Source organism: Idiotropiscis lumnitzeri, chromosome 4, assembly GCF_059441095.1.
Source record: "Idiotropiscis lumnitzeri isolate Australia: NSW breed Sydney's pygmy pipehorse chromosome 4, RoL_Ilum_1.0, whole genome shotgun sequence".
NCBI lineage: Eukaryota > Metazoa > Chordata > Actinopteri > Syngnathiformes > Syngnathidae > Idiotropiscis > Idiotropiscis lumnitzeri.
Window position 1 is genome coordinate 11,861,671 of NC_142394.1, and position 18,695 is coordinate 11,880,365.

At 40.1% G+C, this 18,695-nt stretch overlaps 2 protein-coding genes across 9 annotated transcripts in view; both read right to left on the bottom strand.

Moving 5' to 3' along the window:
• LOC148338123 (protocadherin gamma-A11-like) overlaps positions 1-18,695 on the bottom strand; it is a 244,584-nt gene that overhangs the window by 209,001 nt on the left and 16,888 nt on the right. Inside the window, exon 1 of one of the 8 annotated variants that reach the window (XM_088293008.1) lies at positions 15,065-17,599. The exons of 6 other annotated variants lie outside the window; for them this stretch is intronic. In XM_088293008.1, the coding sequence (XP_088149134.1) occupies positions 15,065-17,458 (2,394 nt within the window). In that variant the 5' untranslated portion in view covers positions 17,459-17,599. Of the gene's footprint in view, positions 1-15,064; positions 17,600-18,695 lie in introns of those variants that run through there. One more of the 8 variants, XM_088293030.1, reaches the window with a different exon arrangement.
• The window catches only part of LOC148338132 (protocadherin beta-15-like), a 70,825-nt gene that overhangs the window by 48,036 nt on the left and 4,094 nt on the right, over positions 1-18,695 (bottom strand). The gene's annotated exons all lie outside the window — the stretch shown is intronic.

The following is an 18,695-nucleotide window of genomic DNA, read 5'->3' on the forward strand; positions in this document are numbered from 1 at the left end:
CAAAACTTTCTCGGGTATGCTCATCCCTGCTACTGCTGTGTGTAAATATTAAATATTTCCTGTTTAACAGTGGCATTTTGGCTCAGGTTTTAACTTGTCACTGGGACCGGCACATCCTGGACTAAAAAACACATGACTCAATAGTGCACATAAGAAGCAGAAGACATGGTCAAATTGTACTTTGACGCAGTCACCATATCTGCAACTTTAAGAACAACGACATGCAACTCTTTGTTTAAATGATATCATAATAAACAAACCCGAATATCTCAATGAGGGACCAAATGTTCCAAATCAACCATTTAAGCAATGTTGTCACAGAAATACAAATTACTATGACCCTCCTAGACAAACAAGCTGAACGTGGCCTCAAGTAGCAACTACAAATGGAACAGAAGAAGCAAAAGACACAGGAAGTTCTCAAAATCACAACCACATCCAAGTAAAGAGATGTACCTATCCTGACGGCTCAAACAAAAGGAAGAAACATTTTTTTGTATTGAAGAAGCACCCCCCCCCTTTCTTATCCAAGGGAACTTGTTGACATCTGAGCGTCATTGGTAAGGGCAGAGAAGCTATATCAACCAAACGATGCTGTATGTCTATACTGTAACATTTATATACTCAACTTAGGCAAGCAATATCTGCATTCAAACCCAACTGCATTATAACATACAATTTCCCGTGATGCACCTGAATGCGTCATTCACTCAGCAACACAAACGCAATATAGGTCACTTTCAGTATCTTGAGCGAGTGGTGAGCTTTGGAAAGGATCCCACCTGACTACTTCCTCTTTCACACCAGCAGCAACAAGCGCACAGTGGTCAGTATAGAAACTTTAAGTTTTTGTGGCAGCTTAGCTGCAAAAAAACTTAACGGAAATCAGTTTGTTTTGTTACTGTCAGTCTTGAGTATCAGGTGTCCAAACGTGGACAGTGCCAAATAAAGACAAGAATAATATCTATGTTTTAATTTATACGGCAATCTCAATACCGCCAAGAATTTATTTGTTTCCAGTTGTGTTATTGAAGATAAACAGGTTAATTTTTAGTACATCTCTTAATAATACGGGAAAGCCTGCAACGTAAGAATTTTAAAATCTCTTCCCAGTACTGTTTTCAAATGGAAATGTAAAGCTTCTTGCTCATTTTTATTTGCATTAGTTTAACTTTGATCAATTATACACAATGTTTTAGTGTGTAATGGTTGATTTATGATCAGTTACTACTAAAATGGATTATATGAATAGTTTAATGTGTTTATAAGAGTAATTTAATGTTTATAGTTATATATTTCAATATTAAACATTGATATCCTTGTTCAAGTAAACCAAATGACAATTTGAACTGAATTATATGGTTTGAGACCACATTTTACATGCTTTTTATTGCCACTAAAAACCTTTAGGATTTGCCATTCAATAGAGAGTAATTGACACGTAATTAACACTTGACACTTTTGATCAATTCTTTTGTGGGACGAATCTGAGTACCGGTCCATTAATCCAAAACATTTCAAAGAGTTAGCCTTACAGTTGGTTGCGCTACGACAAACAATCCCACAAATCTTTCTGAATTCAATTCTCACTCGTGCAGGAAAAGTTCATTTGGTCTGTATGACTGTTTAATTCTTATCTGCAGTACAATTAAATTGAGTCATTTACTGTGAGTACAGTGTGTTCCTTTTCTATATTTTAGCACTGTGATAATTAGACTACATAAAGTTATTGTGGCTTATAAAATCAATATTTTTTTATGAATAAAAGCTGCACCTGTTTTTTGATGAAAATTCAGCAAACTGTACATTACATTAATGTTGGTCATTATCGTGGTGTTTGGGACGCTCTGAATCTTTTTTAGGTGATACTTGGTGGACAAACAGTGAACAGTATGACACATTGATTTTATTTTTCAAAGAATTTAGTTTTCTTAACTGCTAAATAATTATGTGAATGATGCGCTGATATGCAATTGTTAATCTGTGTCATTATTTTTGCTCAAATACATCGTTTAAGAATTAGGTTTCTTCTGCTAACTATTGCCAATTCTAATTAAAGATTGTTATTACACATTTATATTGCTAAGTTAGTTATAAACAGAAGAATCAAACAATATTATGGAGGAAGAGACCAAACTACTCAACGGTAATGACACGAATGGGACATGTGATGCAAATGTTTTAAATTAATGAATACTTTGGTCCTTCATCACAACAGTATCAGCGAAGTATAGAAACAAGACTCAGGCCTAGTTTAGTAGCGTGCAAAAAAAAACAGCAATTAAAAATGGTTGCCTACCAAATAAACATAGACCTTAATTTGCGATTGTTAAATGACAAGCTGATTCAAACATTAACCACAATAGGGATGATATATTTCCTTTTACATTATATTGTAATAATCTAACCTCAAGGGGGTCGAATGAATCATGAAGTTCATCCACGAAGTCGCTTGGGCTTTTCCTCAGAGTCTGGTCAGCAGGCAGCGTGTTGTCATTGTAAGAAGACACAAACTTAAAGTCGCTGGTTCTGGAACCTGTTGTCAAGTAGGCGTCATAGTTGTAGGTGCTGCGTAAAGTTCCTGTGCCGTCAACATCTGCGTAATTAGGAGGAAGATACGCGCTGGGGATGGCAACTGCTCCATCAAACAACAGTCTGGGCTTTCTCTTGCGACAAAACCTCACAGCCAGGACGATGATGATGAAGGTCAGGAAGAAGGTGGACACAGACACCAGCGCGATGATCAGGTAAGAGGTCAGTTTGGAATTCTTGTCATCGTAAGAAATGTCCTTCAGTTCTGGCACCTCAGCCAAGTTATCGGAAATAAGTAAATACATGGAGCAGGTGGCAGAGAGAGGGGGCTGTCCGTTATCTTTCACAGCGACAATTAGGTTCTGTTTCATGCTGTCAGACTCAGAAATGTCCCGCTGGGTCCTGATCTCTCCACTGTGGAGCCCAATGGTGAAAAGTCCCGGATCTGTGGACTTGACAATCTGATAGGACAGCCAGGCGTTCTGTCCGGAGTCGGCGTCCACCGCTATCACTTTGGACACCACAGAGCCTCCGTGTGCAGCTTTGGGGACCAGCTCGGTCATGAAGGAGTTGCCCTCCGGGGCGGGGTACAGTATCTGAGGAGAGTTGTCGTTCACGTCCGATATGAACACACTGACGCTCACGTTGCTGCTCAGCGGAGGAGAACCGTTGTCTCTGGCCATGACGTGGACTTGAAAACTCCTCAAGTGTTCGTAATCAAACGACCTGACAGCGTGGATCACGCCCGTTTCTCCGTTAACGGACACATAGGAGGAAACTGGGGCACCGTTCACTTCAGCAGGTAACAGAGAATAAATGACGGTGCCGTTCTGTCTCCAGTCGGGGTCTCGAGCACTCACAGAACATAAAGTGGAGCCAGCTTTGTTATTTTCACTCACATATGCGCTGTAGGACTGTTCCTCAAACACAGGTGGGTTGTCGTTGATGTCTGCTACAGACAAGTGAACACTTTTGGAGGAGGACAGAGGAGGAGAGCCCTCGTCAATAGCGCTGATTGTAATGTTGTAATCGGATACTATTTCGCGGTCAAGTTGACCAGTCGTTACCAAAGAATAATAATTTTTAATTGAAGGAATTAATTTAAAAGGGACATTTTGTTGAATGGAGCAGCGCACCTGTCCGTTCTCCTCTGAATCTCTGTCCTGCACATTAATGATGCCCACTTCTGTACCCGGTGACACATTCTCCGATATTGGGTTAGATATTGACTTTAAGTTGATCACAGGGGCATTGTCATTTACATCAATTATATTAATTATTACCTTTGCCTCAGAGGAAAGGCCATAACCATCTTTAGCTTCAACCAAGACATCATGGATTGATGCTTCTTCATAATCTATTTCACCTACCACAAACATTTCTCCAGTTTTGTCATTGAGGGAAAAAATATTTTTTGCTTTCTCAGTCATCCTGCTAAACTCATATGTAACTTCTCCATTTATTCCTTCGTCAGCATCCGATGCACTCACAGTGATAACTGGTGTTTTGAGAGCTGCATCTTCCCTCACGAAGGTTGTATAAACATTTTGTCCAAAAACTGGGGCGTTGTCATTCGCATCAAGTACAATGACATGTATGACTACAGTACCAGATCTGGGAGGAGAACCACCATCCACTGCTGTAAGCAATAATTTCATTTCCTGCTGCTCTTCTCTGTCTAATTCTTTATCTAAAACAAGCTCGCCATATTTACTGCCATCATTTGTCGTTTGAATGCGAAACACAAAATTTGAGTTTTGCTGCAAAATGTAGCTTTGAACGGAATTCGTTCCTATATCTGAATCATGTGCCGCATTAATGCGATATTTGGCTCCTTTGTCAGCTGACTCACGAATTTCCAGCTTCACAAAATCTTTAGAGAAAATGGGAGGATTGTCATTCACATCTTGAATTTGCAAAGACAACCGGTGCAATTCCAAAGGATTCTCCAGCAGCAGGTCGAATTTTAGAACACACGAAGGCTTTTCCCCGCAGTGCTCCTCTCGGTCAATTCTGTCAGCGACCACTAAATCCCCCGTCCGGAGGTTTATTCCACAATACTGTTTGTTGTTATTTTCCATGTCAACACGAGCGTTGCGAGCAGACAATTTCCCCACCTCTAGTCCGAGATCCTTGGCAATATTTCCAATAATAGATCCGCGTTTTAACTCCTCTTGAACCGAATAGCTGAGGTCTCCCCGTGCGTATGCAATCAGAACAAAGAAAAAGGCAAAGCTCCAGCATTGGACGATGTTCAACAAATAAGCCATTCTCTGATATAATCAGAAAATACTGCAAAAAATAAATAAATCAAAAGCTCATTCGACCAGACTCGTCTTTTTCTCTTTGTCTTCTGTTTTTCACGCTACGAGATACAATGGACTCTAGATATGTGCGCTGTGCAATATACGCCTCATATTATTAATTCTCTGCTGGTCTATGGTGACACCACGTGTCGAGTTAAAATACTGCGATTGGAATGTGCTATGTGAATTCATATCCTCTTTTTATACTAGTGAGTTAATTTACCTTATGCTTACCTTTTTTTATCACTGCAAATAATTTCTTAGAAAGAGTGACTTACAATCTCATGTCAAGCATTCAAAGCAGTGGTCGAAAAAAAACACCAATATTGCATCAAATATATTTTAAAGAGGTTCGTAATTCTCACAAAGAAAATATATTGTTTTTACTTTTAAATTTCTTAAAAATCCTCAGAAGTCACCAATAACTCCTATTAGTTTGTTTCAAAAGTTGAATTTAGATAACAATGTCCCTAAACCGCAAACGTTTGTTGAAAAAATAAAACACTATTACACAGGGTATATGTACTGTCCTGCGAACGTTTTTTTTATTTTTTTTTTTTAGTTTAAAACACTTTGGAGAAAGTTGCAACAATTAATTTGCCTGAAAAAAAAAGCCATGAAGAAATAACTCAGGTCTTGGATGCAGCATTTTATTCAATCCCTTCCCAGCTGATATTAAACGTTTGACCCTTCCATCTATAAAAGGGATGTCACAACATATTTGGTGTCCACATCAACTAAAATTGTAATATCAACGTCTTTTTTGTTATTTTTATTACGTGTCTCAATGTTACATATTTGGAGAAGCCTATGAAACAATTACAATGATGGAAAGAACTAAGAACTAAGCACAACTGACTCTGAAAATAAATCCCATGAAGATGCAGCAAGATTCAGCACCATGGTCAGAGGTGACAATGAATCAACACTCCTCCATTGTTTGTAATTTCACAGAAAATGAAGCATGAGCAGTTTGCTCATTTTCTTCCTCAGAAGAAATGGAAGAAATTATATGTTGAAAAGAACTAAATGTGCATTTTTTAATAAGAGCAAAGGCAACACAAAATTATGCTATTTCTTATTCGTGTTTGATGAACTTGAAATTGTTCATCCGGCCATTGATCTACTCATCTTCATAACATACTTGCTGTTTTAGGTCATGAATGGCTGTGACAAATCTAAGGTGGACTCAGTATGCGTTGAAATGAGCAGTTGACAGAAAGATAAACATCTATATTGACCTTCATCACCAATAACCCACAAATTGAAAATCGCCCACAAGCTAAAAATATGAATGAACTGGAAAAAAACAAACAATCAAAACAACAGCCTGACAACTCCTAGATCAAAGAGGATGAAATTGATGTGTCACATTGAAAAACTGCAAGCACGTTTATAGAACTGAGGTCAAAGGTCAACCATTTCTTCCAAAGTTAATCAAGTTAACTGGACTTCACCAAATAGGGTCATCAGTATTAAAATACCAACGTGTAAGCTACTTCAAATAAGTGTGATCAAGTCGGGATGAAAAATAAAAAATAAGAAAAAAGACAATCAAATCGAAGGTGCCTACCTCCAAAGGGTCAAACGAATCCTGAAGCTCATCAGCAAAGTCACTTGGACTTTTCCTCATAGTTTGGTCAGCAGGCAGTGTGTTGTCATTGTAAGAAGACACAAACTTAAAGTCACTGGTTCTGGAACCTGTTGTCAAGTAGGCATCATAGTTGTAGGTGCTACGTAAAGTTCCTGTGCCGTCAACATCTGCGTAATTAGGAGGCAGATACGCGCTGGGGATGGCAACTGCTCCATCAAACAACAGTCTGGGCTTTCTCCTGCGACAAAACCTCACAGCCAGGACGATGATGATGAAGGTCAGGAAGAAGGTGGACACAGACACCAGCGCGATGATCAGGTAAGAGGTCAATTTGGAATTCTTGTCATCGTAAGAAATATCCTTAAATTCTGGCACCTCAGCCAAGTTATCGGAAATTAGTAAATACATGGAGCAGGTGGCAGAGAGAGGGGGCTGTCCGTTATCTTTCACGGCCACAATCAGGTTCTGTTTCATGCTGTCTGACTCAGAAATGTCCCGCTGGGTCCTGATCTCTCCACTGTGGAGACCAATGGTGAAAAGTCCCGGATCTGTGGACTTGACAATCTGATAGGACAGCCAGGCGTTCTGTCCGGAGTCGGCGTCCACCGCTATCACTTTGGACACCACAGAGCCTCCGTGTGCAGCTTTGGGGACCAGCTCGGTCATGAAGGAGTTGCCCTCCGGGGCGGGGTACAGTATCTGAGGAGAGTTGTCGTTCACGTCCGATATGAACACACTGACGCTCACGTTGCTGCTCAGCGGAGGAGAACCGTTGTCTCTGGCCATGACGTGGACTTGAAAACTCCTCAAGTGTTCGTAATCAAACGACCTGACAGCGTGGATCACGCCCGTGTCTCCGTTAACGGACACATAGGAGGAAACCGGGGCACCGTTCACTTCAGCAGGTAACAGAGAATAAATGACGGTGCCGTTCTGTCTCCAGTCGGGGTCTCGAGCACTCACAGAACATAAAGTGGAGCCAGCTTTGTTATTTTCACTCACATATGCGCTGTAGGACTGTTCCTCAAACACAGGTGGGTTGTCGTTGATGTCTGCGACAGACAAGTGAACACTTTTGGAGGAGGACAGAGGAGGAGAGCCCTCGTCAATAGCGCTGATTGTAATGTTGTAATCGGATACTATTTCGCGGTCAAGTTGACCAGTCGTTACCAAAGAATAATAGTTCTTGATAGAAGGAACTAATTTAAAAGGGACATTTTGTTGAATGGAGCAGCGCACCTGTCCGTTCTCCTCTGAATCTCTGTCCTGCACATTAATGATGCCCACCTGTGTGCCAGGTGACACATTCTCAGATATTGGGTTGGATAGTGACTTTAAGTTGATCACAGGGGCATTGTCATTTACATCAGTTATATCAATAATTACTTTAGCCTTGGAAGAAAGTCCATAACCGTCTTTGGCTTCAATAAACATTTCATGTTTTGATCCATCTTCATAATCTATCTCACCGACCACAAACATTTCGCCAGTTTTCTGATTGAGAGAAAACATATTTTTTGCTTTATCAGACAGCCTGCTAAGCTCATATGTAACTTCTCCATTTATTCCTTCGTCAGCATCCGATGCACTCACTGTGATAACTGGTGTTTTGAGAGCTGCATCTTCCCTCACGGAGGTTGTGTAAACATTTTGTGCAAAAACTGGGGCGTTGTCATTCGCATCAAGTACAATGACATGTATGACTACAGTACCAGATCTGGGAGGAGAACCACCATCCACTGCTGTAAGCAATAATTTCATTTCCTGCTGCTCTTCTCTGTCCAATTCTTTATCTAAAATAAGCTCACCATCTTTACTACCAGCATTTGTCGATTGAATGTGAAACACAAAATTTGAGTTTTGCTGCAAAATATAGCTTTGAACGGAATTCGTTCCTATATCTGAATCATGTGCCGCATTAATGCGATATTTGGCTCCTTTGACAGCTGACTCACGAATTTCCAGCTTCACAAAATCTTTAGAGAAAATGGGAGAATTGTCATTCACATCTTGAATTTGCAAAGACAACCGGTGCAATTCCAAAGGATTCTCCAGCAGCAGGTCGAATTTTAGAACACACGAAGGCTTTTCCCCGCAGTGCTCCTCTCGGTCAATTCTGTCAGCGACCACTAAATCCCCCGTCCGGAGGTTTATTCCACAATACTGTTTGTTGTTATTTTCCATATCAACACGAGCTTTGCGAGCAGACAATTTCCCCACCTCTAGTCCGAGATCCTTGGCAATATTTCCAATAATAGATCCGCGTTTTAACTCCTCTTGAACCGAATAGCTGAGGTCTCCGCGTACGTATGCAACCAGAACAAAGAAAAAGGCAAATCTCCAGCATTGGACGATGTTCCATAAACAAGCCATTCTCTGATAGAAACAGAAACTACTGCAAAAAAATATAAAAAACGCATTCGACTAGACTCGTCTGTTCCCCTTTGTCTTCTATTTTTCCACGCTGCGAGGTACGCTGGACACTTGATATGTGCGCTGTGCAACACACGCCTCATATTATTCATCCTCTGCTGGTCTATGGTGACACCATGTGTCCAGTTAAAATACTGCGATTTAAATATAGTGTTGTGTATTGTATTCATATCCTCTTTTTATACATGCGAGTTAATTTACTTTAAACGGAGACGATGACTTTCAACAAATGCGTGCATTGCTTAGCGTTGCTGTCACTAAAAAGCACATATCAAGAATGAGATACAATCGCAAGCATTCAAATGGATGGGTGGAACTTGAAGGAGGCACCAAAAGTCGTATTAAATATTCTTTAAAAATAGTAAAATGCATAAAAATAATGTTGTATTTTTCCCACTCCAAAAATATGTAGACGAATAATCTTGTGATTGAACTTAAATGTTAAAAGGGAAAACCAATTTAAACGGTATAATAAACAGCCACACTTCAGAAAAAAACAATTCACAACAAGGGTAATTGTATCTTCGTCTTAATTTCTTGTGTGAAAATAATAAAACAGCGTTTGCCTGAGCAAGAGAGAAGGAAATGCCAAGCTGCTGTTGCAGTGTAGAATTGTATTCAATAGCTTACCGACTAAAATAAACTTTTGGCATTTCAATCTAACAAAAACAAATAAATATACAGAGTGTCAACAAATTTGTTGTACACTCAAAATAAAGATTAACGTTCAGAAGTTTTTTTAAACAGGTGTCTCATTGTCTAACAGAAAAGCAAGAAGAGGTAGTGAAATTTTGTTGAAAATACATCCCATGAACGTAAAAATATTAAGCACCAAGGTCAGACGTTTGAATAAACAAACCCTCTGAATGTAAAGATCAGATTTTCAGAATATTGAATGACACTTGCTTTTAAAGCCCACATATAGAAATGCCTGAAAAATATCCAAGCATAATAATCCTAATTATTCATTTTCATTCCATATTCTATAAAAGTAAAGAAAGCTCATATATCGGATGTTTTTTAGTTCTGTTGACTTTGATTATCTTTGTTTCATTTTGGATGTGTGTGTGTTTTTTATTTTGTTTTTTGTTTTTTAATATCAAACTTGATGTATGGAATATTCATAAAACTGAATTAACAAAATTTCTATCGACCACAAAAAAATCGACTATTATTTGTTTAATTATGAACGAATACAATGGTTAATTTTACATGTAGAGCACAGTTGTATTGTCGGGGCGCTTAATTTACTGAGCTGTACTTTTACCCTTTAATTTTTAACCTGTCATATTTTTATAATTCTGCTGTGTATGATGTTTGAAATAAATCACATTGACATTGAAAATATATGCAAAATTAAGCTGTAAACAATTGGCCCATCCCCCAAAATGTAAGAGACATTTGCAGTAAATTGTATGGTACATTTGCTGAAATTGTCCATCCACTCACCCATATATGCATTTTTGCAAATTATTCTTGTGAACCATGCTTCCTTTTAAATTCATGGAAAGGCAGGGACCGAGCAGACTTAAATGATTTAGTAGGATCAATTTAGTAGGATGGTTTACGGACAAAAAACATCTACATTAATCTTCATCACCAAAACAAAAAAAATCTATAAATTATTTGAACTATATATATTTTCCACTATTGCACAATTGATTTATGTTGACAAAGCAAACTTTATGAAAACAACAAAAGCTTGACAACACATATCATTAAGACCCAAATTAAATGGAGGCAAAAAATTTATAAACATGTTGAAAGAACCAAGGTCAAAGGTCGTCAATTTCTTTCACACCTAATGAAGTTGGCCAGACAACTACAAAGAGGTTCATCAGCTCTACAATTTCAATGTGAAGAAGACTATGCAAAAGATGAGTGGTCAGGATAAGATGAAAAAATGTGATTTGTCTCCTGAAGCAAAGCTGTGAGTGACTATCGAAAATGTTGACATTTAGAGTCAAGAAAAAATAATATTAGACCACTTTGTTGTTTTCTTAGTTGTTCATTTCAAAGTCAGTTAACACTAAAGGGATATAATGTGAACAATGGACAGATAAGTAAACATGGAATGGCTAAAAGCACAGTTTTTTGGCAGTACAATGCCACAGCTTTTAATGTAAGCACTTCACTTATTTTGGTCATTATCAAGAAAATCTTAGAAAATGGCTAAATAAAGGCATGTGAATTTAACTCTAACTTTAACTATTATTCTTGTTTTCATTATATTTGGACAAATTAAATGTTTGCATCAGGCATTAAAATAATCAAGAAATGTAACAAAAATAAAGGTGGTAAATATTTTTTCCAAGCCTGGACAATATGTGCATGACAAAAACAAACACATTCAAATTTGCCATAGGGTGCCTACCTCCAAAGGGTCAAACGAATCATGAAGCTCATCAGCAAAGTCACTTGGACTTTTCCTCAGAGTCTGGTCAGCAGGCAGTGTGTTGTCATTGTAAGAAGACACAAACTTAAAGTCGCTGGTTCTGGAACCTGTTGTCAAGTAGGCGTCATAGTTGTAGGTGCTGCGTAAAGTTCCTGTGCCGTCAACATCTGCGTAATTAGGAGGGAGATACGCGCTGGGGATGGCAACTGCTCCATCAAACAACAGTCTGGGCTTCCTCCTGTGACAAAATCTCACAGCCAGGACGACGATGATGAAGGTCAGGAAGAAGGTGGACACAGACACCAGCGCGATGATCAGGTAAGAGGTCAGTTTGGAATTCTTGTCATCATAAGAAATGTCCTTCAGTTCTGGCACCTCAGCCAAGTTATCAGAAATTAGTAAAAACATGGAGCAGGTGGCAGAGAGAGGGGGCTGTCCGTTATCTTTTATGACCACAATCAGGTTCTGTTTCATGCTGTCCGTCTCAGAAATGTCCCGCTGGGTCCTGATCTCTCCACTGTGGAGACCAATGGTGAAAAGTCCCGGATCTGTGGACTTGACAATCTGATAGGACAGCCAGGCGTTCTGTCCGGAGTCGGCGTCCACCGCGATCACTTTGGACACCACAGAGCCTCCGTGTGCAGCTTTGGGGACCAGCTCGGTCATGAAGGAGTTGCCCTCCGGGGCGGGGTACAGTATCTGAGGAGAGTTGTCGTTCACGTCCGATATGAACACACTGACGGTCACGTTGCTGCTCAGCGGAGGAGAACCGTTGTCTCTGGCCATGACGTGGACTTGAAAACTCCTCAAGTGTTCGTAATCAAACGACCTGACAGCGTGGATCACGCCCGTGTCCCCGTTAACGGACACATAGGAGGAAACTGGGGCACCGTTCACTTCAGCAGGTAACAGAGAATAAATGACGGTGCCGTTCTGTCTCCAGTCGGGGTCTCGAGCACTGACAGAACATAAAGTGGAGCCAGCTTTGTTATTTTCACTCACATATGCGCTGTAGGACTGTTCGTCAAACACAGGTGGGTTGTCGTTGATGTCTGCTACAGACAAGTGAACACTTTTGGAGGAGGACAGAGGAGGAGAGCCCTCGTCAGTGGCACTGATTGTAATGTTGTAATCAGACACGAGTTCACGGTCAAGTTGTCCAGTGGTAACCAGAGAATAATAGTTCTTGATAGAAGGAACTAATTTGAAGGGGACATTTTGTTGAATGGTACAGCGGACGTGTCCATTCTCCTCAGAGTCTCTGTCCTGCACATTAATGATGCCCACCTGTGTTCCAGTAGGGGTATTTTCTGGAAGGGGATTTTTCAAGGACTTAACAAACAATAAAGGTGCATTGTCATTGACATCACTGACGTCAATTATTAATGTACAAGATGACACCAAGCCTAAGCCATCTTTGGCTGTAATTTGCATTTCATAAGAGGGCACCTCTTCATAATCTATGGATCCACTCACACTCACTGCACCAGTTTTTTTGTCAAGAGCAAACACAATATTAGTGTCATCAGAGATGTGATCAAATTCATATGTTACTTCACTATTGACTCCCTCATCAGCATCCGTTGCACTTACATTGATCACAATTGTATCTGGGGGAGAGTTTTCAGGCAGATTGGCTTTATAAATTGCTCGGCTGAACACTGGGGCGTTATCATTTGCGTCCAGCACAGTGACGTGTACGACTACTGTGCCTGATCTCTGAGGTGTGCCACCGTCTGTTGCAATCAGCACAATCTTCAGCTCCCGTTCTTGCTCTCTGTCGAGTTCCTTTTCTATTACTAACTCCCCATACTTCCCTCCAGCGCTTTTTGCAACAACATTCAATTTAAAGTGTTGGTTTGGTTCGATGGCATAGTTCTGGATAGCATTCTGCCCCACATCTGCGTCGTGGGCCTCATCTAAACGGTAGCGACTCCCTTTAAATGCTGATTCACTGATCTCCAAATGAATTTGATCCTTTTTAAACTGAGGTGAATTATCATTAATATCCTGAATGTGAATATTGATTCGATGCAATTCTAAAGGCTCTTCCAAAACAAGCTCCTGTTTCAAAATGCAGGATGGCTTTTTGCCACAAAGCCCCTCTCGGTCAATCCTGTCTGCCACAACAATATCTCCAGTGTTCAAATTCATCTCAAAATACCGTTTGTTGTTGCCGTCTCCATCAATCCGAGCCCGTCGAACAGACATCTTGCCCACCTCTATTCCAATATCTTTTGCTACATTTCCAACAATAGATCCGCGCTTCATCTCCTCGGGAATTGAATAGGTCACATCTCCTTGCACAATTTGCAGCGTGAAAAGAAAGAAGCCCAACAAAGCCGTCAGTTCCAACAATGAAAATCCCTTGTTTTCCATTTCCACGAAAAAAAAACAGTGCTGAGTGAGCCACAATTGCCTTAAAAAATAACCGGCGAAAAATATACGTCCTCTAATAGTACAAGGAGGCTGATCGAATGTGCGCCTCTGCCGCATTCGTCAAATTGTGGTCAAATAATAAGGAAATGTTGCTGTGGATGTGTAGCGTAACCTCATCCATGGTGGACAGCGCCACTTGGAGCAAGTTTTGAATATTACATATACTGGGAGACAATTTAACAAACGAAACTTAAAATCATGTTTCTAAGCTAATAAACGACTACAAGTCTTAGAGAGTTCCCCGCACTGTATGTATTTGCAAAAGCAAGGATACGGCTGGTCAACATAGGTTGTAGAAAAAAAATCATGTGGTTCCAACTTTATTTTGACAGAGTCAAAGCAAACTTCACCATGTAAGAGAAATATTGTGTATCTTTAGAACATATGTGCGTGGAACGCAAAAGAGCCGCGTTAATTCATGACGTAAAACTTCAAGTAGTGGTCAGCGAATTACACTCGATTGTACAATGACAAATGTCCAACTGCAAAACAATTATAACTTATTTTTAAACAATGATTAATATACCTGATCTGCTCGAGATACAAATTTTAAATGCATCGGGATTCGGAAGGAACAATCAAGGTATGACGCAGGCAAATTACAGCATCGTTGGTTCAAGAGCAAACAAAATTATTTTTTGTTATGCAATGTAGAACATTAATTCCACACTATTGTTTGGAAAATTAACCGTTAGTTTTATGAAGGACATCGCAGGGCAAAAATGTGCTTTGCGGGTGGAAAACAGCGGAATACTGTCGCAAACAGAACTTTACGAATCACAGGCTATTAAGGTCACAGTAGTGAACAATTTCAAATTAAATTTAAAAAGCACCCCTAAATAATTGTTTATTCAAAGTGCTCATATCATAGATGATCATTATAATTTCAGGAAATATAGATGGTGGTTTTTTCCCTCTCTGGATGCAAATCATTAATTGTTTGCGGCAATGCGCTTCAAAAACATCTTCGACCTTAGTGCCCATTATGAAGGTCCAAAAAAACAGCTTAAGATAACAGAAGAAATGAGAATTTTCAATAATTAAATGGCCATGGTCAAATGTGATTATCTGATATTTGCCTAAACCGTGTAATATGTGGAGGTTTTATGGTATATGGCTTTTTTACATTTCTTTTCCAAGTTGGAAAATATTTAACTATTTTTCAAACGCAAAACAGAGACAGTTGGATTTAGATGTTTGCCAAAAAATGTGTTAATGAAATATGTAGAGGTTGTGATATACTTAGAATTTTGGGTACAAATAAAATATTAATGTTCGCAAAGCCAAAATGAAGAAATTATGATTCTGACACTGAGTGACCAAGAAACATTTTGAAATTAGTTAAATACTTAAAAGACTTCATACCTCCAAGGGGTCGAAAGAATCGTGAAGCTCATCAGCAAAGTCAGATGGACTTTTCCTCAGAGTCTGGTCGGCAGGCAGTGTGTTGTCATTGTAAGAAGACACAAACTTAAAGTCGCTGGTTCTGGAACCTGTTGTCAAGTAGGCGTCATAGTTGTAGGTGCTGCGTAAAGTTCCTGTGCCGTCAACATCTGCGTAATTAGGAGGGAGATACGCGCTGGGGATGGCAACTGCTCCATCAAACAACAGTCTGGGCTTTCTCCTGCGACAAAACCTCACAGCCAGGACAATGATGATGAAGGTCAGGAAGAAGGTGGACACAGACACCAGCGCAATGATCAGGTAAGAGGTTAGTTTGGAATTCTTGTCATCATAAGAAATGTCCTTCAGTTCTGGCACCTCAGCCAAGTTATCGGAAATTACTAAATACATGGAGCAGGTGGCAGAGAGAGGGGGCTGTCCGTTATCTTTTACAGCCACAATCAGGTTCTGTTTCATGCTGTCAGACTCAGAAATGTCCCGCTGGGTCCTGATCTCTCCACTGTGGAGACCAATGGTGAAAAGTCCCGGATCTGTGGACTTGACAATCTGATAGGACAGCCAGGCGTTCTGTCCGGAGTCGGCGTCCACCGCTATCACTTTGGACACCACAGAGCCTCCGTGTGCAGCTTTGGGGACCAGCTCGGTCATGAAGGAGTTGCCCTCCGGGGCGGGGTACAGTATCTGAGGAGAGTTGTCGTTCACGTCCGATATGAACACACTGACGCTCACGTTGCTGCTCAGCGGAGGAGAACCGTTGTCTCTGGCCATGACGTGGACTTGAAAACTCTTCAAGTGTTCGTAATCAAACGACCGGACAGCGTGGATCACGCCCGTGTCTCCGTTAACGGACACATAGGAGGACACCGGGGCACCGTTCACTTCAGCAGGTAACAGAGAATAAATGACGGTGCCGTTTTGTCTCCAGTCGGGGTCTCGAGCACTCACAGAACATAAAGTGGAGCCAGCTTTGTTATTTTCACTCACATATGCGCTGTAGGACTGTTCCTCAAACACAGGTGGGTTGTCGTTGATGTCTGCTACAGACAAGTGAACACTTTTGGAGGAGGACAGAGGAGGAGAGCCCTCGTCAGTGGCACTGATTGTAATGTTGTAATCAGACACGAGTTCACGGTCAAGTCGCCCAGTAGTCACTAGAGAATAATAGTTTTTAATAGAAGGAACTAACTTGAAGGGGACGTTTTGTTGAATGGAGCAGCGCACCTGTCCGTTCTCCTCTGAATCTCTGTCCTGCACGTTAATGATGCCCACCTCAGTACCAGGTGACACATTCTCTGGTATTGAATTAGACAGCGACTTTAAATTGATTACAGGGGCATTATCATTAACATCAGTGAGGTCAATGATTAATGTTGTATAAGACACTAAGCCAAGACCATCTTTAGCACTTATTTGCATTTCATAAGATGACACTTTTTCATAATCAACAACTCCAGTCACTCTCACTTCTCCAGTTTTGGGATGTAAAGCAAATACATGACTATTGTCATCAGAAACATGGTCAAATGCATATGCTATCTCACTATTTATTCCTTCATCTGCATCATTTGCACTCACTGTGATCACCAAAGTGTCAAGAGGAGAGTTTTCAGGCAGATCTGCTTTATAGACTGTTTGACTAAACACTGGTACATTATCATTAGCATCCAGCACAGTGACGTGAATGACGACTGTTCCTGATCTCCGAGGAGAGCCGCCATCATATGCAGTCAGCAAAAGCATGATGTCCTTTTTATCTTCTCTGTCTAACTCTTTGTCTAAAATCAGTTCACAGTATTTCCGTCCCCCTGGTTTAGTATTTACATTTAATTTAAAATTGTCATTTTCCTGTAAAGTGTAGCTTTGAACAGCATTTTCTCCGACGTCTCCATCATGTGCCTCCCCAAGAAGAAAACGCTCCCCTTTGTCTGCCGATTCCCTAATTTCTAATTTTAGTGAGTCTTCATTAAACTGCGGTGAATTATCATTGATATCGAGAACACGGATGTTAATACGATGTAGCTCTAATGGGTTTTCAAGTACAAATTCCTGTTTTAAGACACACGACGCCCTTTTGCCACAAAGCCCTTCTCTGTCAATCCTTTCCTGAACAATCAAGTCACCCGTGTTGAGGTTGATGCCGCAGTGTTGTCCGTTATCATCCTCCGGATCAATGCGTGCTTTGCGAGCAGACAACTGGCCCACATTTAGTCCCAAATCCTTGGCAATATTTCCAATTACAGATCCTTGTTTCATCTCCTCCGGAATAGAGTAGCTCACGTCCCCTTTGATGGTGCGAAGGAAATAGAAAAGAAAAGTGAGGCCGTAGCCAAACGGCGCAAATCTTCTGTTTTCCATTCCACTTAAAATACCCGTCAGAGTCACTTCCAATGCGATAAGAGATGAGTAATTATGTCAATTTAATCGTTCCTTGCTATATTCCCAGCTTTCGACACAGCACTTACAGTCAGACATTTAGACCATGAGCTCCTCAAAACGAAAATCTGGTTTGCTTGTCGACGTGAATGGGTGGGAAACTGAGCAGCTTTTGTTCATGAGTACATACTGACCTCTAGAGTGAATTTATTGACATAACACCCAGTTGATGTTTTTAAATCCAGCCATTCATCTTCCATACGCTCACAATCATTAATTGTCCACTTTATGTACTGTAATCGCAAAATACCCTGATTGCTCATGTTTATGATAAACCTGAGTCTAAACGGTTCGTAAAAACGTACATGACGTGTGAATAAAAATAAGTATATTTCAAAACATAAGTTAATTTAAACTCAACTATTAAAATGTTGTCGTATAATGATCGCTGATTTTTTAAAGAACGAAAACAGAAATCGGAGAAAAAGCTGTCAGTGTAGAAAAAAGTTGGACTGTATTCAGCACCATGGACAGGGACGGAGCTGGCGCAGTGGTATTCCAAACAAACCACCCTGATTTATCAACGTTACTAAAAATTGTAAATACGGTTCCCTAGCTGATACTCAACATTTACGAAGACGTCCTACGAACAAACCAAGGCAGTGATTATAATGGTCATGGCATAAGGACTAATTTTAAATAACATATCCAGAAAATGTTATGAATATTTCTTCTCAGTCATGACACACTTAAATGTGTGTCCTTAAAATCTGTCGAGAGATTTGAGAAAATACATTTTCATTAATGCAATGTGCTTAGTGCCTATAACACTCGGCAGACATGGACTAATCTGAATATGAGCATTTTTTCAGAAGCTTTACTTCCAAATTTTCTGTTCATCTGTGCTGACGTCAGTTACCACCATGTGAAAAAAGTGACTTAATTTGTAAGGTTGTTCCAACAGCTGATAAATAGATATTCCATTAAAAAAATAATTTCTTCTCAAAAGACAGTTGCAATTGTTGGATGGATTTAAATCACAGATTCATAATTCATATCATAATCAATAATCGAGAATGAGATACACAACTGAGGTACATGCTTGGAGGAACCGTAAAATGAACACATGTATGTTAATTTACCACGAAATGCTCAACAACCGCAATACATCATGACAAAATGTGAGCAGAAACTATGATAAAGTTACTTACGAATGATT